Raw genomic sequence first — 18,533 nt, forward strand, 5'->3', positions numbered from 1 at the left:
GCGTACCATATTGAGTTACCCTATTATTTTATTGCAGATTCAGGCCACTCAGATGTGGGTAGATACGTCCACCTTCTTTATAAGTTCCAATTGGAGCTGAATGCTCTCGCGCCATTGGTGTGGCAGCCTTTCTAAGCTCTGCCGGAATCTCATTTTGGAGATGCGGCACAACCACCCGTCAACGACGGCTTCCCGTGGATCAATTGCTGAGAAATTTTTCGGAAGGCTCAATTGTGATATCTCTAACCAGCACATAATGCCATACGAAGGTTAAACTCACGTTAACACCACTGAAATTCAGCAAAAGTTATCCTACATGTCGATTTTTAATAAATGTTTGGTCTTATAAGAGAATCAAGCAATTTTAATTGAAAGAAGCTAGTTATTTTAGCACAATTCTAAGTTTGCTCCACGCTGTTCGTGAGCTTGGTGCCACTATGTAAAGATAAAGGGGACATCGAATGATATGTGTAGTAGCAGTTTTGCAACATAGAAAAGAAAATCAGTTTAACAGCCTTGCTTAAAGTAATCAGAAATGAATAAGGGTTTGTAGCCTTTTCGATGCACGCAAACAAATTACCAGCGAGATTTAAAATTTGTTATTTTAGAAATAATAATGACAGCAAAAAACATCACAATAGCCTGCTAGAACTCAAGCATTAGATATTAAAATATTTAAATGAAAGTAAACTTGAAACAAAAAATAAACCAATGCAAGAAAGGAAGGTCTGATGGCTGAACCAATAAATTTATTTCATACAGAGTGTGTAAGTTTGCTGTGCATCATCCTTCGTTCAGAATAAAAGAAGACTATACTTATGTTGTAGAACGCAAACTATCCTATCGGTTGTTACCCTTGGAAACACGTTCTTAGCCTTTACACCGATTTAAAGCTCCTAGTGATAATCCTAGAAAGAGAGTGTGTGTCGGTGAACCTCAGAAACTCATGCAAAGCTTACCGATATTAGTGTATTAAATATCAAAATTTGCATGTTGTACATGATATCCTCGTTTTGTTCATGTCCCGTGTAATTTTTACACTTACCTTGCCACGACCCACGCTCAGGCTTTCATTGTACTGGCTGAAAATGTGATTAAGTTAAGTTTTTGCGGTTTCTGGGCACCACACAGCGTTCTCTCAGATGTAAGCTGCTTTGAATTCTGCTTATTTTTGTAGAGACAGTCTTGGCCTGCATCTCGTATTTTACCTCTCTCATCTTAATGGGTTTTTTTTCTAGGTCAATTTGCAGCCATGCATTCACGACTGCTTGCCAAAACTTTCACTGCCCTTCTTGTTTTATCGTCTATCTGTGGAATTTGTTCTGGGAAGACACCAACTGCAACATTTAATGAGGTATTTACCCTATTTTGGCTTTTTAAATTTTTATTACGTGCTTCTAAAGATCATCACCTGTTGAAATTAATACATCCACCATTATATTAAATTCATTCTTGTGTTGAAAGGATTCGTGACAGAAGTTTAGTAGCAGCTAAAATTGTACTGTTAATTTCATTCCGTGGACGCTGTAAAATTACATTTGTGGCATTTCAACTTCGGTTTCAGGTTGGAAGGCATTGAGATAAATATAATACGACAATTTAAATCTTAATAAAAACGTAGAAAATATAAAAATTACAAACACGTGAATGTTTTCATAGCCAGAAAAAAACCAGCCACTATCGAGAATGAAATGTATTTGACCAGACTAACTGTTTACTGAAGCGTAACTTATTTGTAAAGAGCAGAATCATGATTAAAGTAAACACAAAGAACAGACTCGTGACCATACGATATATCTACTGCGCCGCAGAGTGAGTAGCGAGGGAAATGTTAAAGAGAGGAATCAGTTTATTATTTTAGTTTCCCACGACAGATCCAATTCGTATACATCACCGCCAACGGTTCTACGATAGCGGTATTCCAAGACAGTGCACAATGCAAAAAGGAGACACCAAGCTAGTGCCAATAAATTCAGATTTGAGTGCTCAAAATCGTTTAGTATTTTTGCTCTGAACTGACAATGCGCCTGACGTCATGCATTTGTTGCTCATGCTTTTGTGTGACACCTGGTTCAGTCAGGAAGGGAGACAAAACCTTGACGTAGCAAATCTAAAATAGTCAAGCACGACCAGCATCGTGAAGTTAGCTAGGCGGCTGTACAGGGCTTAGAAAACCGGTGCTCCGTAGTTTGTTATCCTCCTAACAATTGCTGTACTTATGAAGTGACGCTGACCGTTTGGTATGGAAATGACCATAAAATCCCGAAGCGCCCAACCCCATTTTTTTTTTTAAAATACGCGTAAAACCAACTATGGGCGCTTATTAGGTTCATGCGCCTAAATCAAGATGGCGGCCGATGAAGAGCCTCATAGAGCCATGGAAACAGAGAAAGCAGCCAGCCTGGCTTTTTTATTCCCGCTGTACAGATGATTGGTAGACGTCATTATTCACTCGTTATCACTAAATCCGTCAAATTACTCTTCGGAATCACTGCAAAAGACAAGGTATACGCACTCATCGCTGACACCTTCGGGATTGGAGCAGGCTGCCGGTGCTCCGATGCCCGCGAGTCCGTTGTGCAGGTAGCCACCCTCACTACCGTCCAGCGCGCCACTGATGCCGCACCCCTTGAAAGATTGGGCGATCATGTCTTCGGGCATGGCTGCCCAGGCCTTTGACACGAAGTTGAGGACGTCCTGCCTCGAAGGCTTCCGGAGGTTCCCTTTTGGTGGCTTGTCTCCCTTCCGCATGAACTCCGCCCATGACGTACGAAGCGAATCCTTAAACGACTTGTTCCAATACACGTCCGCAGGCTGTAGAATTCCAGTGCAGCCTCCTGGAATGTCTACGATGTCCGTAGCGGAGGCTTCTGCAGTGTCCATGACCACCTTCGTCTTGCGTATCGGCGCTTGGTCGATCACTAGCAAGCGGCGAACGTCGTCGATATCGGAACCCCAAACACGGCTGAGCCATTCCAGGCATATGTCGGTTGTCATCCAACCATTTTCGGACGACGTCAAACGAACGTTTGCTGCAAAAACGGAAACAGGACAAAAGTACAGTTACGCAACCGACGGTGTCAAACTACGTGCAGCCGTGCAGCTACTACTTCGGTTGGTCGTGTTCCAGAAGTTACTAATCAGACCCATGATAACAGTTTTAAGTCGCGATAAGCCGGAGAAATCAGGTCCAGTCGAGCACATCGAACACGACCTGCCTGCTCAGGGCGCCGAGGGCATATTCGTCTTTCGGGCCCCCACGCGTCACGCGTTACGTCATAGCGTTAGTGCAGTTACCCTTAGTTACTCTGGCAGAAGCACAGTCGAGCTTTTACGTTTCTGAAGGTAGGTGGGTCATTTCGTCATCGCGATTTGTCGTTTACAAACTTTCGTCTCTCGTGACTCTTGGCAGGGTTTCGTATTTTGTCGGGAAGTGCGTCAACTGCGTCTTAGTCATAACGAAGCGAAGCAGAACGCGGTTACGACGGTCCCGAATCTCGAATATCATTGGCGTCAAACTTTACAAACTCGTTGCTCTTGCCATGCTTTCATCTTTCGAAGGAACCACCGCGTCACAGTCAACGAAACGAAGCAGAACTTGTTAGGAAATGCGCCAAACTTACTTGGTATGCGGAGCGCCATGAACGCACGGGCAGGGATCCTCCCTGTGGGTTCCTTGAGTACGACAAATGCCGGAAGTTTCGCCCCCGACGCACGCGCTGCCAGTGCGACGGTGAAGCCTCGACGGGCGCAGCCGGTGTTGGCGATCCGGATGCTGTTTTCACCAGCAACATTATTGGTGCGGGTCGCTGAATTGTCCATTCTGTCCATGGTCTGGTCCATATTGCAGATGTTGAATGGCGTGTAGTACCGTGCTCGCAAAGTAGCAATTGTAGAGCGGAATGCAGTGACAGCTTCGCCGCAGCCGGCAGGGGCCTTCTGGCTGTCGTTGGTCGCCGTACGCATAGTCATCGAAAATCGGTGCTTCCATCGCTTGATATACTGTGTTGACGCTTTGAAGTTGCCAAGATTTAGACTCTCAGCTATCCTCAGTGCCTCGTCTGCAAGGAGCCGGTTGCTGACGGCCTGGCCGGCATCTCGGTCCCTTTGAAAGTATTCAAACAGTGCGTCATCCACCTCCTCACTGAAGACGGGCATTCGTGAATTTCCTCTTCATCTTCTGCTTGCCGTAGTTAAATTGCTTCAGGGTTTCGTACTTAGAGTCCCACTCACGTATTCGCTTCCTGTCGATCTTGAAATGACGAGAGGTGCGGCTGACTTTGCCTCCCGACGCCCGATGCCAGTCGACGACTTCAATCTTTTTGGAGACTGTGTAGGAGTGCATCTTGTGCTGGTTGCTTGCCACCTGAGTGACCAACGGCAATCGGGAAGCACGAAGCATTTATCAAGATGTATTTTACGAAATGCTGGGACGAACTGGATGTTATCTACACTCCTATTGGTCCTGTCGTTGCTACTCCCGGATTGTGCGGACCACACAATGCTGCAGTAACGTGAAGGACAAATTGCCCGGAGAGACCTCAGTGACCCAATTCTACGGGAATCGGTCTCCGGGCCCGGTCCGCTGCGGCAACCTTCGGCAGCGTGCTTGCCGCGGCGGCTGCCGGGACCGCCGGCGCTTCCGAGAATATTTGCGCTTGATGTGTACTTGCCCAAATTTTCGAATTTCGAAAATGTTAATAGTGGGCGCTTGTACGGGTATGGGCGCTTCCTCGGTATTTTACGTAAGTTACCATTAATTCTGAACTTCTTTAATGGAGTACATTCACCTGTGCAGCCGAAGGTTTGGTGTTTCGATCAGAGTGTCGAACCGGAACCGAACCGAACCGAAAACCGGAACAGAACCGTTATTTTTAGCCGAACCGGAACTGAACCGAACCGAAATCTTCGCCGCCATCTTGGAACTGAACCGGAACTAAACTGGAAAAAAATATAACGGTAACCGGTTCAAAACGGTTCACGGTAATTTTTTTTTAGTACAAAATGGGTGTTTGAGAAGTAAAAATTGGCAGGTGCATTTCTATGTAGTGATCAAATTTCATAAACCGAATTGCAATGTAAAAGAAATTGTGGGTTCTCGTGGCGCTTTTGTATCGGCACTACAATTAATCGTGTGCCACGTGGTCACATGACGTCAGGGTTTCAAGAGAGGATCGCTCCACCCTGCGGAAAAGGCAAGAAGGAGAGAAATGAGGATATATCGCCTCTCCAAGCGGGCAGCGAAAACGCGGTTCCGGCCTAATGGCGGACGTAACGAAAAAAAAAAAGACATGCTATTAGATAATGTAACGCCACGTGGCCCCACGGCATAGTCGGATTACTCACCGCGTCCAAGACGAGTTAAATTCAGAACGTCAATTTCCCCCTCTCTTCTCCAACATTTCGTCTGCTTCTTCCTCCCCAGCCCTCTTTTCCCTCGCCCTACCTTCTTGAGTTGCAACGGAATATAGATATATTAGCGTTGTTGACACCGTGACGTCACGTGCCACCACTAAAGCTCATTGATAAAGAAAAGCAGCGACCTCCTTTGAAGAATGCCGCCTGCTATCTTGGGCCAAACCAGGCGGCGCTACCGTCGACGCAAGGGTGTAAAAAAGCAAAACATGAAGATAAAAGGTGTGCGCATCACAGGAGGAGAGAGAAGGAATGCCTATGCTGTCGGAGTGCAGTGCATGCTATAAGCTCATGTCGCCAATCAAATAACGCCGACTGTGCAACGTCACGGCTTTCATCGTCTTTCTTTGATCACATCCTTCAAGGCTGGTAGACAGTGACAGTGCGCTTTTAGCCTGTGTGTATGTATTTGCGTGTCTTTCAGTCTTTGACTGCGCTCCGACTGAAGTATAGGGAAACCGTGTGCTATCTTACCCCAAACTAAACGGCGCTACAGTTGACGCGCGGGTGTAAAAAAGCAAAACACAAAGATAAAACGTGTGTGCGTCAAAGGAGGAGGGACAAGATGTCACTACCTTTTTTATTCAAGGGCATTAGCCGTCACGACTTTTCACCGCGAGTTATGCGACACCGTGACGTACTCGGTTGTCATGAGCCTGAGCCGAGCGCTCGGATTCTTGGTAATCAGCATCGCCAAACATTCGTGTTGGGTCGTGTTCAATCAAAGATGAGAATAGCCGAACTCTAATAAAGGCTAAATCTCAACCCATGCTTTATTCTTTGCCAACCCCAGCGCATGACTATGATGAACACTGGCGGTATACAATTAGCGTTAGATAACATTGCTGCCTGTTCTAATAGCGAGTTGAGGAGGGGAATGCTGTTTCTTTCCTTTAGCTTTTCTGCGTCTCCCATTGAGCAGAGAGGAAAACTAATGGGTGTTTTTAGCAAGCTATCAACTACCTCTTGGCGGTATTTACCGAAAGTGCAAAAATCGTTGACACATCATTGAGGCACTCAAACATGTTCTCGTTGTTGCTCACGTGTCTGAGAGAGTTTTCCCCGAGAATAGAAGCATTGAAAAGACTGAGTATGGCTTATTAATATGACGATAAATAGAACTACAAGTGTGTATGACAGGGATAACTGAAAAGAAAGATTCTAGTGGCCTTTGAGGGACAGGCGAAAGTCGGCGGCCACTCAAATTATCGCAGTTTTGTTTAGACTTCGCGGTTTATGGATGCAAAATAAAAAAAAATTGAGAATTACTGCTAACAAATGACAGAAATATAATTGTCGAATCGGCACCCCCAAACAAAGGAGGGAGGCCCTCAGAAATAAAAAAAAGTATTCTCTGGAGGAGCATCGTCAAATGAAAAAAAAAAAAAAAAAAAAAGGGGGGGGGGGGGTTATAAACCTACTATGTTGTAAAGTTTCCTCTGCTCCGCATCTTCGGCACAGAGCAGACAGCGTGACCCTGCAGAACTACTTCGTTTGCAAAATTACTCCTTCTAGAAAGCGCGTTTTTGGGGTGCCAGACGCTCGCACCGTTCCTCACGATGCTGCACCAAGAAAGAATAATTTTTGTTTCTGAGCACATGGGTTGCACCGAGCGCGAACCTTCTGCAGTGTGCATTTTGCGCCTTGAAATTTGATTTTCTCAGGAAAAAGAAATCTCTGACCAATCGCATATCGTGCGATGATGTCACGTGCAAACCATGTTAAGTAGTTCAGTTTTTTGTTAAAATGTGATGTTCTCGACACAATACTCCGTTTCACTTTAAGTGTAAGCGTATCAGAAACTAAAAAAGCGAGCTCCGGGCTTTCAGCGTGCACGCACGCGCGCTCCTGCAGTGCAAGTTGTCGGGACCAAAGGCTCGTGCTTTTAGCATGGTAAAGTGGAAATTTGGGCCAGTTGGTTTATTTCAATGAAAAATGCGCCGAAAAAATACAGGGACACAGACGAAGGGAAACAGAACGAGGCGCACTCTCAATTGCAGTTTATTGGAACTTCACACGTTATATAGCCAAAAAAACCCTGTTTACCCCATCTGCTCAGCCCGCGTTTCAAAAATTTTAACTCATTTGTAGATAAAGATAGGGACGTGTCACTTATATATTTCTCCTCCCTGGTCCTAATTTCATATGCCTCATGTAATTCTCGCGACACTTTATCTTTGTACCTAGCCAAAATCTTAGTGTTTGTTTGTAGCATAGGCTGCATCTGGACTTGAAGGAGGCATGCAAAACGTTTCTGGACTTTTTTTTTTTTAATTTGAATTGTTTTTGTTTGAATTAGTGGCTGGGACTCTAGCAACACATTCAAGATACAATAAACAAGAATCTGGCGTATATTGAACGTAACAGCTGAAAGAGGTTCAAAATTTTGAGCTCATTTTCTTTTGTTGATGACGTTATTAGTCTGAGCCAATAGACAACCTAAATGACAAAAGCGTAAAACAACCGTGCGCGACTCTCGTAAGTGTTGGAAATTGACATCCAGTTATGAAGATCTGAGCGTACCATCAATTTACGGGTGTTCCAAGCAAATATATGAGTGAGAGTCACGTGCTTGAAAGGATCAAAAGGGGTACTTTTCGCCTATATACCCAGTTCTACCTCTAGAATTTTGTCATCACTATCCGACGTTCTAGACCAATGTCGTCACTGAAAGCTCATGTTTGACACTGATAGGCGCGCCGTTCAAAGCAGCATTTGGTTATCTTCGTCCCTTTGCAATGCCCTTTTAAGCTGAAACAAACTATAGCAAAAGGGCCGGGATGTCCAAATTGTAAAGTTGTGCAGTGTATATAGCAGTGTCGCCATGATACTGCCACGCGCGTCGGCGAGTAAGCACGTGCATGGCTGAGCGGTCACCGCGCTTGACTTTCGCGTGGTAGGTGTAGGTACGACTCCCGTCAGGGAACCGTCGTTTTATTTATTCTTTCAATTTGGCCTTCTCGTAGGTTCGAGAACATTCTCGTCTGATCTAGTTCCGAATATTCTACGGACCGAAAGTTCTACGACGAATGATCCAGAAACCCACGAGGGTACAGTGCTAATCAGACTTGTCTATAACGCGCGAGCTTGCGGCTTTCTCCGGCGAGGGCTAGACTGGTGGCATTCGCGGAAACTAAGCTAGTCACGTGGCGTAACATGGAACGGCCCGCTCGAGGGGTGTCCTGCCCACTCTATCAGCTTGATAAGCGAAAAAAGTAAAGTGCTTTATGACATATTTTTGTTTTTTGATGACGACATTGTTGATACGCCTTCATGCTTTAGTTTGTTTATTGTACGAGCAATGATGTTTGTAAAAAGCGTGCGAGCAGCCTTCCGCGTTCGCCGCCAGCTGATAGAGTGGGCAGGACACCCCTCGAGCGGGCCGTTTCATGTTGCGCCACGTGACTAGCTTAGTTTCCGCGGATGCCACCAGTCTAGCGCTCCCTGGAGAAAGCAGCACGCTCGCGCGTTATAGACAAGTGTGATTAGCACTGTACATAAGGTACTCCGCAAGGCGAGCGGAGTCAGTTTTGCTCCAGCGTTCGACTCTGCTCCTACGCCGACTTCGTTGCTCGCGACGCTCTGCGATTATCTTTTGGCTCCCTTTTATTTTCTTTTGGGCACAAGTTCGTGCCATTAAACGTTTAGTTTCTTTAGTTATTATCGCCTCATCACTTGTCGTTCGTGACAATATGCTGCAGCCTCATAAAATCTTAGAGCGCGCATGACTGATAAAGCACAGAGTTGTAAAATCAGGCCACAAAACAAGTCCCGTAAAACCAAATATCACTTTAGCCTCCCAAGACAGTATTGTGTGAAGTTTCGAGCTTGTGCAATCCGGTGTCCTGATGTGATTCAAATTAGAAATATAGTGTCTGTTCTTTGCGATATTTATGTGTAATTAGGAACATTATTACACGCATCTCTACTAGAGAAATACGCACCACAATCAACCAAGTCCTGAACAGTAAGAAGTCTGACGTTTCAAAACCTTTTTTTTTTTTTTTATCAAGGGCGACAATTTGCACGTGGAGAGCAGCAGCTTCTTTTCTATCAACGGTGTGTCCTTTGCTTCACTCACGTTTTCTTCTTCAAGTGCCCTAGTCCGTTGAAACACGCCGAAGTTAAGTAGCTGTCGACCTATTAAGCCCGACCTATCATAACGTCGGGCCACTAAATGTTAGGACTTGGTTTGTGAAGGTCTGTATTTCTCAACTTTCTGACCCGACCAGACAGAGTTCCATCAAACGTGCTTTCGCTTAAAACATGCATCACTACTGAGATCTTTTTGCACTAAGGCGTCGTGTATTGCATTATTTAGAATAATATAATTTATTATCTCTCTCTCTCTGCACATTTCGTGCAATAGCCTTCAGACCTATAACGTGAGCATATAGTTCATTTTGGCATACCCCATGATCTGGTGTTTCACACTGCCAGACAGCGAACAAATAAGCACGTTCCGCAGGATCAACAGGTGGCGTATTCTCGAGTATCGCCCTCGCGTGTTGGTCTGAAGCAGTTATGTGAACTTCATACAGTCAAATTTATTGATGACAGTAACAAATATTTTCTTACTACCTGAAGACTTGACAACATAGATAAAGGGTCTATTACCATAAAGATATACAACATATGTTAATGCACCTACATATTATATAAAATATGCTCTGCGAATCTTTTCCGGCGTTTTTATCCTCGAGAGGCACGTGTATAAGTGATTTAGGAAAAACTTATGCTTTTTTTTTTCATTTTGAAGCTGATTTAAATAACTTGTGTTCCTGACGCATATTCAACTTCTCAAACATATAGAAGTCTGTTGCTTCGTTTATTTGATGAACAACAATTTCATGTGTCGGTGGGCTGGATGAAAACAAAGTAAATACACAGTGCCGCGTGGCAGAAGTATGATGATTGCGAGCGCAGATCGTCAGAAAATGACCAATTAATTAGCTTTAATGTCGAGTAGGCTATGAAAAACCACTTTGTTGTATTGAGCAACAAATCACCAATTAGCAAGGGTGATGCTTATTTACAAATTGGATTGACCGGCTTCTTGTCAAGAACAAACTCAAACGCCAAGCTATGTCGAAAAGGTACATTTCCATGCGTTCCATTTTAGGTCATATCCGAACTGCATACGAAGGTCACTCTTTTCTGCATTATTATTCGCCTGCATCACGGCGATTAGTGTAAACAATATTGGTCAGGAAAGCAAGCGTTGTGCTTGCCGCTCAGAGTTTCTATAAAAAGTAGACTGAAAAGATTTGTCCTAAAACTCTCCTGACACTTTGAAAACATTATTGCTTTAAGCTCGGTTGCATCGTCATCATATATATCGTAAAACATATTTTATAATCTAGATTTCAGTATATATATGGCGAGAACGTGCCCATTTTATGATTATATGCACTAGCTAATTTTTAAGTACAAGAGCACAGTAGGACTTGACTTTTAATACTGCGACGCAAAGCTTTACTAATCACGGGCATTTTAGACGACCCACCTGCAGACTGATAACCTTTAGATTAAGGTAAAATATGTGCGACTGAGGTAAAAAGAAATAGGTGTTGAGTCATATATGTTAATCTAGCTTTTCATTTACTGCTTCATCGAAATTAAACAACTCAATTTATTTTTGGTACGTGAAAAAAAAAGTGAATTCAACAAATGATAATGGCTATGTAGTTACTCGTTTCACTCTTGAAAAAAGTGCCTATTGCGAAAGGAACGCGGAAAATATATTCTCAGTTTAGCGGTTCAAACGGGTTCGAACCGGTTCAAACCGGTTTGAACCGTTATTTTTCGCTCCCCGGAACTGAACCGGAGCTGAACCGAAATCTGTGAACCCGAACCGGAACCGAACCGATAAAAATTTCGGTTCGACACTCTGGTTTCAATTTTAAGTTTTAAGAAGCAATTCAATTGGATTTCTTTAGTTTTAAGAACATACATGTTACAGCATAAGCGAGCAGAAAAATAAATGCATTAAGGAGTTTACCTACCAAATCGACGAAGGACATTGGGGTGCTCCAGTGAAGGGTTATAAATTATTACCACCTGTAAATTTTTGGGGTCATTACATCATTTCAAGTGGGAGGCGCTTATGCTGCGGTACCTCGAGCAGACTAGGAAAACTGCAATTCTTAGGCCAGGATCTCGCGTCAGAGGAACTAAGACGGCTATTTGGTTTTTCTTGTGAAGCCGAGGAACTAAATATTGCGGTACTGAGGATGAGTCTTAATTTCTGTTATGCAAAAGCTTAATTAATTTTCTTCTTGGTTACTACACATAAAAAAAAAATTCAAAACGATTAAATATGGCCCGGAAAAGCAATGCATTCAAGGTGATATCTATACTTAAAATACGCAAGGAAGCAGGATAACGGCCAATTATTGGTTATTTCAGAGTGATAGCAGGGCATGTCGTGCATACGTGTAATATAACATAAGAAAAAAAGATAACACGTTTTTTTTTAAAATTAACCACAGCCTTAGAATACTAACCGTTTTATTTTTAAGATTGAGCAATATCTCAATATACGTTGAATTGCTGGAAGTGTAAAAGAAAAACAAAAAAAAAGGTATCGTTAAAATTAATTGTAAGCCGCCATTTCAAAATTTTTAACTAGAATCTTTTAGTGGAATTTTTAATTTTATACCGATTAGTGGTACTTTCCCCCTTAACACTTTCATCCTTCCAAATAAAGGAAAGGAGAGTCGAAGTTACTTTAATCTTTTGCTCCTGAAGAGCCCAAAAAGATTCTTTAAAACGTGAAATATCAACACTGGCGTTACATTTGTTCACGTATCCCCAACAACCGATTGGTGGATGAAGGAGTGTTTTTAATATTTGTAGGAGATCCAAAGCACTCCAATACTGCTATATCAGTGCTACCGTAATGGTACAACTGTAGAACCAAAGGACGCCGTCAACTATACCGCGCTCTTTGACGGAACTACTCCGAACGATGCTGCTTCGAAAGGAAACGTCTGGTTTGCCATGAATGGTACTGAAGACAAGTACACAGAGTGAGTAGCGTGCTGTCTACTACATGTTGGCGCTCGTTCAAATCAGGATAATAGTATAGAACTGTATTTTCATATCACAGGCGTTCACGCCATGTAGGATGCTTTGACTAAAGGATGCTCGACTAAATAGAAACATATTGCGTTGTTAATATTTTAAATACTTATTTAAACCACTTTTGCGCGCATGTCCTTTTTGTATTTTTTTAGCATTGTACGTCACTCACGCTATGTCTCCTAATTAAGAGCCACCGTATTCCTGAATGAAATTAAATTAAAATAGATCAAGATTATATACTTTTATTTACCAACTTAATTTAGAAAAATAATGATTTTCCTGCAATAAGTTAGCAGTATTGCAAGTTTGTTGATGTGTGCTAGCCATGGGCAACTCTTTTTGCCATTGCAGATTAGCATTCACAGCGACGTACGACAGCAAGAGTGATATGATCAGTCTAGTGGCTTCAGGTATTGAACATCTAATCCACATTATTATCCCAAAGTTCGATAACGTTACCAAACATTGGGAAAAAATACGTTATCAAAATTGATTAAGAGAAGTTTTTGTCTAAAAATATACCCGACTTATTTAAGCAGCTAGTATGTTGAAATGTTTGATCCAGGGTGCCACAATCTGAAATCGTTAATATATTTGAAAATAGAACGCACATCTGTTAATGCTTTACATTAACAAGTATTCGCGACTGCCAATTTACTATCCCTGGATTAATATTATTTTATACTGTGTTCCCAATATTATTATACAGGAGGTCATGCTGAATATAATTTATGAGGTCATGCTGAATATAATTTCTGATACAGTCATGGTAATATCTGCTTGGTGATCTACGAGAATTAAAAAAAAAAAGAAGCGTATTTGCTCAAATAAAAGCTTTAAACATACACTTTCTGAGGAATATGACAAAATCAAATTTGAACTCGGTCGTTCTTTGGGTTTTCTAGTAGCTAATTTGGTTTAAAAACATGTCTTGAAGTCTTTTCTAAAACCCCCGAATACGAGATACGAACATTTGTGTTCCATTTTGGAGTTCTGCATGCACTCCTATTTATGAAAAGATCCAAACAATGCCAACTAAAATAGGCTGATAGTTTTAATAAATAATTATCCGTGTAATAACATATAATTTGTAAATTGTGTACCCGAGATGAAAGAGTTCCGTAAGGCGGAAGGATGTACTTAAAAAAAATAGTAAAGAATATTGTACTAAATCTGAGAGTCAGCACCTAAATTTCCCCTTAAAGAGCGCTTCCGTAGCAACGTACCCGAAGTGAAAAATAGTAATTCCAAACAGAATAATTGAATTTAGTTGCTAGACATGAATAATTAAAATTTAGTTTCGAAAGTCGAGATAAACTTTAGGAAGCAGTAATTAATAAAGATAGGTTACCTCGAGCAAGGGCTTGGCGAATGCGAGTAAGAGAGATGAGAGTATATCTTCACTACCTCTTTCGCTTCGTCGCGTGCATTTATACATATTACGATGATTGGGAGTCAGGAACCAGACTTTTACTTGATGGCGGGGTTTGATTGGAACTGGCCTCCACAGGCTCGTGATCGCTGCCGCTGCCGCGGCACCTCTGAGACAGCCCGTCTTCCTTTCTCTCGTGGCAATATTTTCAGAAGAGCTAGGCTAAAATATCTAATTACCCGTAATATTTTATTAGTGAAAATCCTTTGATATTTATTGTTTACAAAATACTGTCTTCATGCCAATAGTTTCTAGCGAACTTCACAACCTTAAGCAATCTTTAAAGGGATTTGTATACCTTTGCTAGATGGGCAGGAGTGCGTGAATATAGGCAACGCTTACCAGGCCCGAAGGATCGTGGAAAGATATTTTTCAGAGCTACGTTTTTGCGCACATTGAAAGCGCTCAATGTGAATTCTTAGATGGACTATATAAAGCCTGTGCTTTTCATAGGTTCATCTACCGATGAGAAGATTAGACTCGTGGAAAGCCCATTCCGGGGCAAGGCGTATTTCGTGAGTAAGTGGATCAAATGCATAGAAACTCTTTCTATGCCTTTTATGCAGTGCGACCGTTGATGTGTTTTTTCCACTGAAGTTTCTGTCCGTTCAAAAGAAAGCAATGTAAATGTGATTTTGTGCACACGCATCAATTTTTAATATTTTAGAAACTTCGGCACTTCATTTAGTGGTTTGCAGACCTATTTACGCAATGCTATGTAGTCTCATACTTTCGACGGGTGGTGGAAATAGAACTGCTATAAGTGTTAATCGTCGGGTGCCATATGAACCTTAAGCAAGTGCAACTTTTCCTGCCTGTGATAGTGAGCATAAAATGTATCGGATTACTTTCGGCCTGTGTGCACTGTAAAGAGAACTTTGAAGTTGGCTTCTCTGTAGACAAATGAACCGAACGCTAAATTAATTATCGGAAGAAACTTGTGTACAATGCTTGGCAGTGTATTTTTTAATATTGTTTGCTGCAGTACTGTATGTTGTGCTCGTGCAGAAAATCGTGCAACGGGACATGCTCGCACAGTGAATCGTACAGTCACCACTGCATCCTGCGCTCGTGGAGTAAAATTCTTTGACTCTCATCATGATGATCATCATGTCGTCACTTCTTTATGGGATACGATGAAACGATTTATGCACATAAACTCAAATGAAAATTAACGAGCAATATATTCATGTAATGTTTACGAAACACTCGCGCTACGCTCCAGGAGGAGTAAAACAAGCCAAAAACAAGAAATATAGGCGTTATGCATATATTGTCAAGCATTGCGAATGCAACAATAAAATACAACTACTACACACACTTTCACCCCATATGTTTTATTAGGTGACATCTTGGACTGATCAATACCACTTACGTTTTTTTCTAGACGAAATGTATGACGGCCAACCCGCCAGCAAGATCTACGACGTGGACAAAACATGCGTGAACGCTGCGGCAAATCTGCAGGAAGCGTGTCCCGACGGCTGCGGCATGCGACTGGTTCGAGAGGTCGGCGCAGTCGAACAGTCGGGAGGAATAACAGATGTCATTACGTCTTCTGCTAGAGAGTTATTCTGTCGCACTTTTACCTTTCTTTGCTAATCCTTGTCTGACATAGAGATCACGTATTTACCAGGTAGTATCTTTACCTGCGCTTGAATAAATATACCTTAAAATACCGTGGAAGAGCTCGCCCCACTTTGACTGGAAACTGGGTTAATTTTAGCATGGGGGCTTCTCCGATCGAATCAGGGGCTTAACGTATAATTTGCAGAACTTCCAAGTTTGGGAAATGTTACAAGTGGGTGCTTGAGCGAAGTGAGCACTTCCGTGGTATTTTACGGTAGTTGAAATACGGCTTTATAATATCTAGTCCAGATAAAGTTGTGTATAATTACCGCTTTAAAGAGAGTTTAATAGCCCAATCAGACGGGCACGCTGAAGGCCTTGAAAGGCGAATTCTCTTAAAGAGTTTGGTGAACCGGCGCACACCGATAGGCTCGAAATGGTTAGCTCATTCGCCTATTCTCTGAACGAGCTAATTCTGAATACCTTTGAGGTGCCTGCTTGTGAGTTGCTTAAGTATGCCTGTTGCACATTTTCCAAGACGAGTGTTTGTATTCCAGCCAGTGCACTAATGGTTAGCTCAGTTCTCGTTCTGGCAATACGGCGTTGGCTTCCGAGGGTTGCAAGAAAGAACGTCGATTTATTAACCTCTAAAGCCACTTTAGTATTAGAAAAATGATAATGGTGGTATTGATAAAAAAAATTTCATCAACATTCGTCAGTGCGAGTCAATTTCATCAGTTCGTGCGTAGAAAGGATCAGTGGAAGCTGCGAAAACAACGGTTGTGTCAGTCAACAGTTGTTGGAAAACAAAACGGATAAAAATGTTTCTGTAAGAGCTGATTTTTGTTAGGTCGGTGGCTTAGCGAATTTTGTACTAAGAGCACAATAAATTTTTGCTTCTTGTAAATGGACAAGGCAGGCTCTGGTTTGATATCTCGCCGAGATATTATTATTATTATATACTGTGATAACGCAAGCGCGGAAAGCTAGACGGGAATATTTCCCAAGTGCAATCCTCAGGAGTGAAGCCGTCGTTAAAATATAAATTCATTACAAACAAGTGTACTGTTGCTGAGGATACAAGACACTTCATTATGACCAGTTTAAATTAATTTATATTGTTATAAAATATTTTGAAGGATCAAAACAAGTATATTGTTGGTTCTAAAATAGTAGCGAAACTTTAAGGGTCACGACAACCCCAACATCGATATATATATATTTTTTTAAATATTGAAAACGACTGAAGAGATCTCCGGTACAACCCCAAAAATGTCAAGCTTGAGAACTGCGTATTTGCAGAGAAAAAAACATATTTTCAGAAAGCTTGGTTTGAAGCGCACTCCACAATCTATGCCGTAGTTAGCGAAATAGTCCACTCCCTGCCTCTTTGAATGAATTAAAAGAGGAAGTAACGTTTAACTTTCTCTCTTTGTCTCTCATCGTTCACGGACATACGCACGTGCCACTCGGTCAATCGCAAAAGTATAGGGTGTCTGGAATGCCGAGGATAGATCTAATATGGGCCGTAAAAAAGTAGGGCCGAAAAACTTAGCAGGGTCAACAACGAACGGCGACGCAGACGGCTGAATTGGGTGGCGTGGCGCGTTTGGCGCACGTACTTACAGATTACATGAACGTTCTTTTTCGATTGGCTTTTAAAAATATCGAGACTTCCTGCGCAGCCATGGTAGACTAAAACGAACGTATATTATTAATGTACAGTGCGCCTCAAACTTAACGCCACCACGGCATTTGCCGTTTCTGACAGTTCCTGCGGCGGCTGATTGAACTATCTGAAGAACGTTTGGGTTCCCGATTTCTGTCTCATCCTGAGAAGCCATCCCGAACTTTTTGGTGACAAATTTAACAGTAAGTAGCCGACACGAGCTCTATGTTCATGAACCCAGCGGCGGCGTTAAGTTTGGGGTGCACTGTACAGTCGGGGACAAAAGTCCCCAGGACGTGCGAGCTGCGGCTGAAACGCATTGCTCTGCTATCTGCCGGCGGGTCGCCGGGTTTCGAGATCACAGAAAAGCGCATGCGCGTCCTACTCTGCCTGCAAACATGTCTGTTTTCCCGCTCTTCTGCGGCACAGCGCCTAACTCGGAATCGGGCGCGTGGTACGGCCTCGGAGATAGCGCTGGCGGCTGACGAGCGTCTGCTACACATTCCGAAACTCGAGATACCACCTGAGGCATTGCGCCGCTATTCGCCGTGTCAGCGCGCCTTGCTTTATAAAAAGTTCAGCTTATCGCTCAATTGAGCTGCCGTGACTTCTTGCTTTATTGGTGCCATGTCAGTAAGCGCTATCTCCGAGGCGGTACCACGCGCCCGATTTCGAGTTAGGCGCCGCGCCACAGAAGAGCGGGAAAGCGCACATGTTGGCAGGCACAGTAGGACGCGCATGCGCTTTTTTCTGGTCTCGAAACCAGGCGACCCGCCGGCAGATGGCACAGCAATGCGTTTTAGTCGCAGCTCGCGTGTCCTGGAGACTTTTGTCCCCCACTGTACCTTTGGTTAAAAAATAAATGCGGGTACATGATAGCAAAACTTGAAGTATCAAAAATATAAGTAACCGCGGTTGCATAACTACGGCTGTTTTGCTGCCGAACGATTTCACCTGCGTGCCGTCTGCTTTCTTTCGCTAATCCGGTAGCGCCATCTATCAGTACGTGCACCAAACGCGCTCCGCCAGTCGACTCGTCTGCGTCTCCGTCCGCCGTTTACCCCGGCAATTTTTGTGGCCATATCTTTTTATACAAGGGAGCTAAGCCTTGTAATTTCACGAGGTAACACCCACCTCTGAAATACACCTTCGACGAAACTCTTAGATTGCTACGTGCAGGCGCCAATTTTTACGATCCATTTTAGATCGGACCTCGACAATTCAGACACACCAGATTTCGCGAGGCCCTTCTTCGCGCGCAGAGACGTGTCTCTTTTTAGTTCCTCTTCTATAGCAGTGTTAGTGAGTCTAAAACGATTAAAAAAAGAAAAGAAGAGAGAAAACGATGCATAGCAGACCTTG

General features: G+C 42.9%; 1 protein-coding gene across 1 annotated transcript; it reads left to right on the forward strand.

Moving 5' to 3' along the window:
* Nucleotides 1–256: 256 nt before the first annotated feature.
* On the forward strand, nucleotides 257–15,535 carry LOC8036600. The gene is made up of 6 exons (XM_002402903.3): nucleotides 257–269; nucleotides 1,239–1,354; nucleotides 12,274–12,446; nucleotides 12,853–12,911; nucleotides 14,387–14,452; nucleotides 15,321–15,535. Exons 1-6 carry the CDS (start codon nucleotides 257–259, stop codon nucleotides 15,533–15,535), a joined length of 642 nt encoding a protein of 213 aa, XP_002402947.3.
* The last annotated feature ends 2,998 nt before the right edge of the window (nucleotides 15,536–18,533 follow it).

Source organism: Ixodes scapularis, unplaced genomic scaffold (genome assembly GCF_016920785.2).
Source record: "Ixodes scapularis isolate PalLabHiFi unplaced genomic scaffold, ASM1692078v2 PGA_scaffold0__279_contigs__length_252992795, whole genome shotgun sequence".
Classification (NCBI taxonomy): domain Eukaryota; kingdom Metazoa; phylum Arthropoda; class Arachnida; order Ixodida; family Ixodidae; genus Ixodes; species Ixodes scapularis.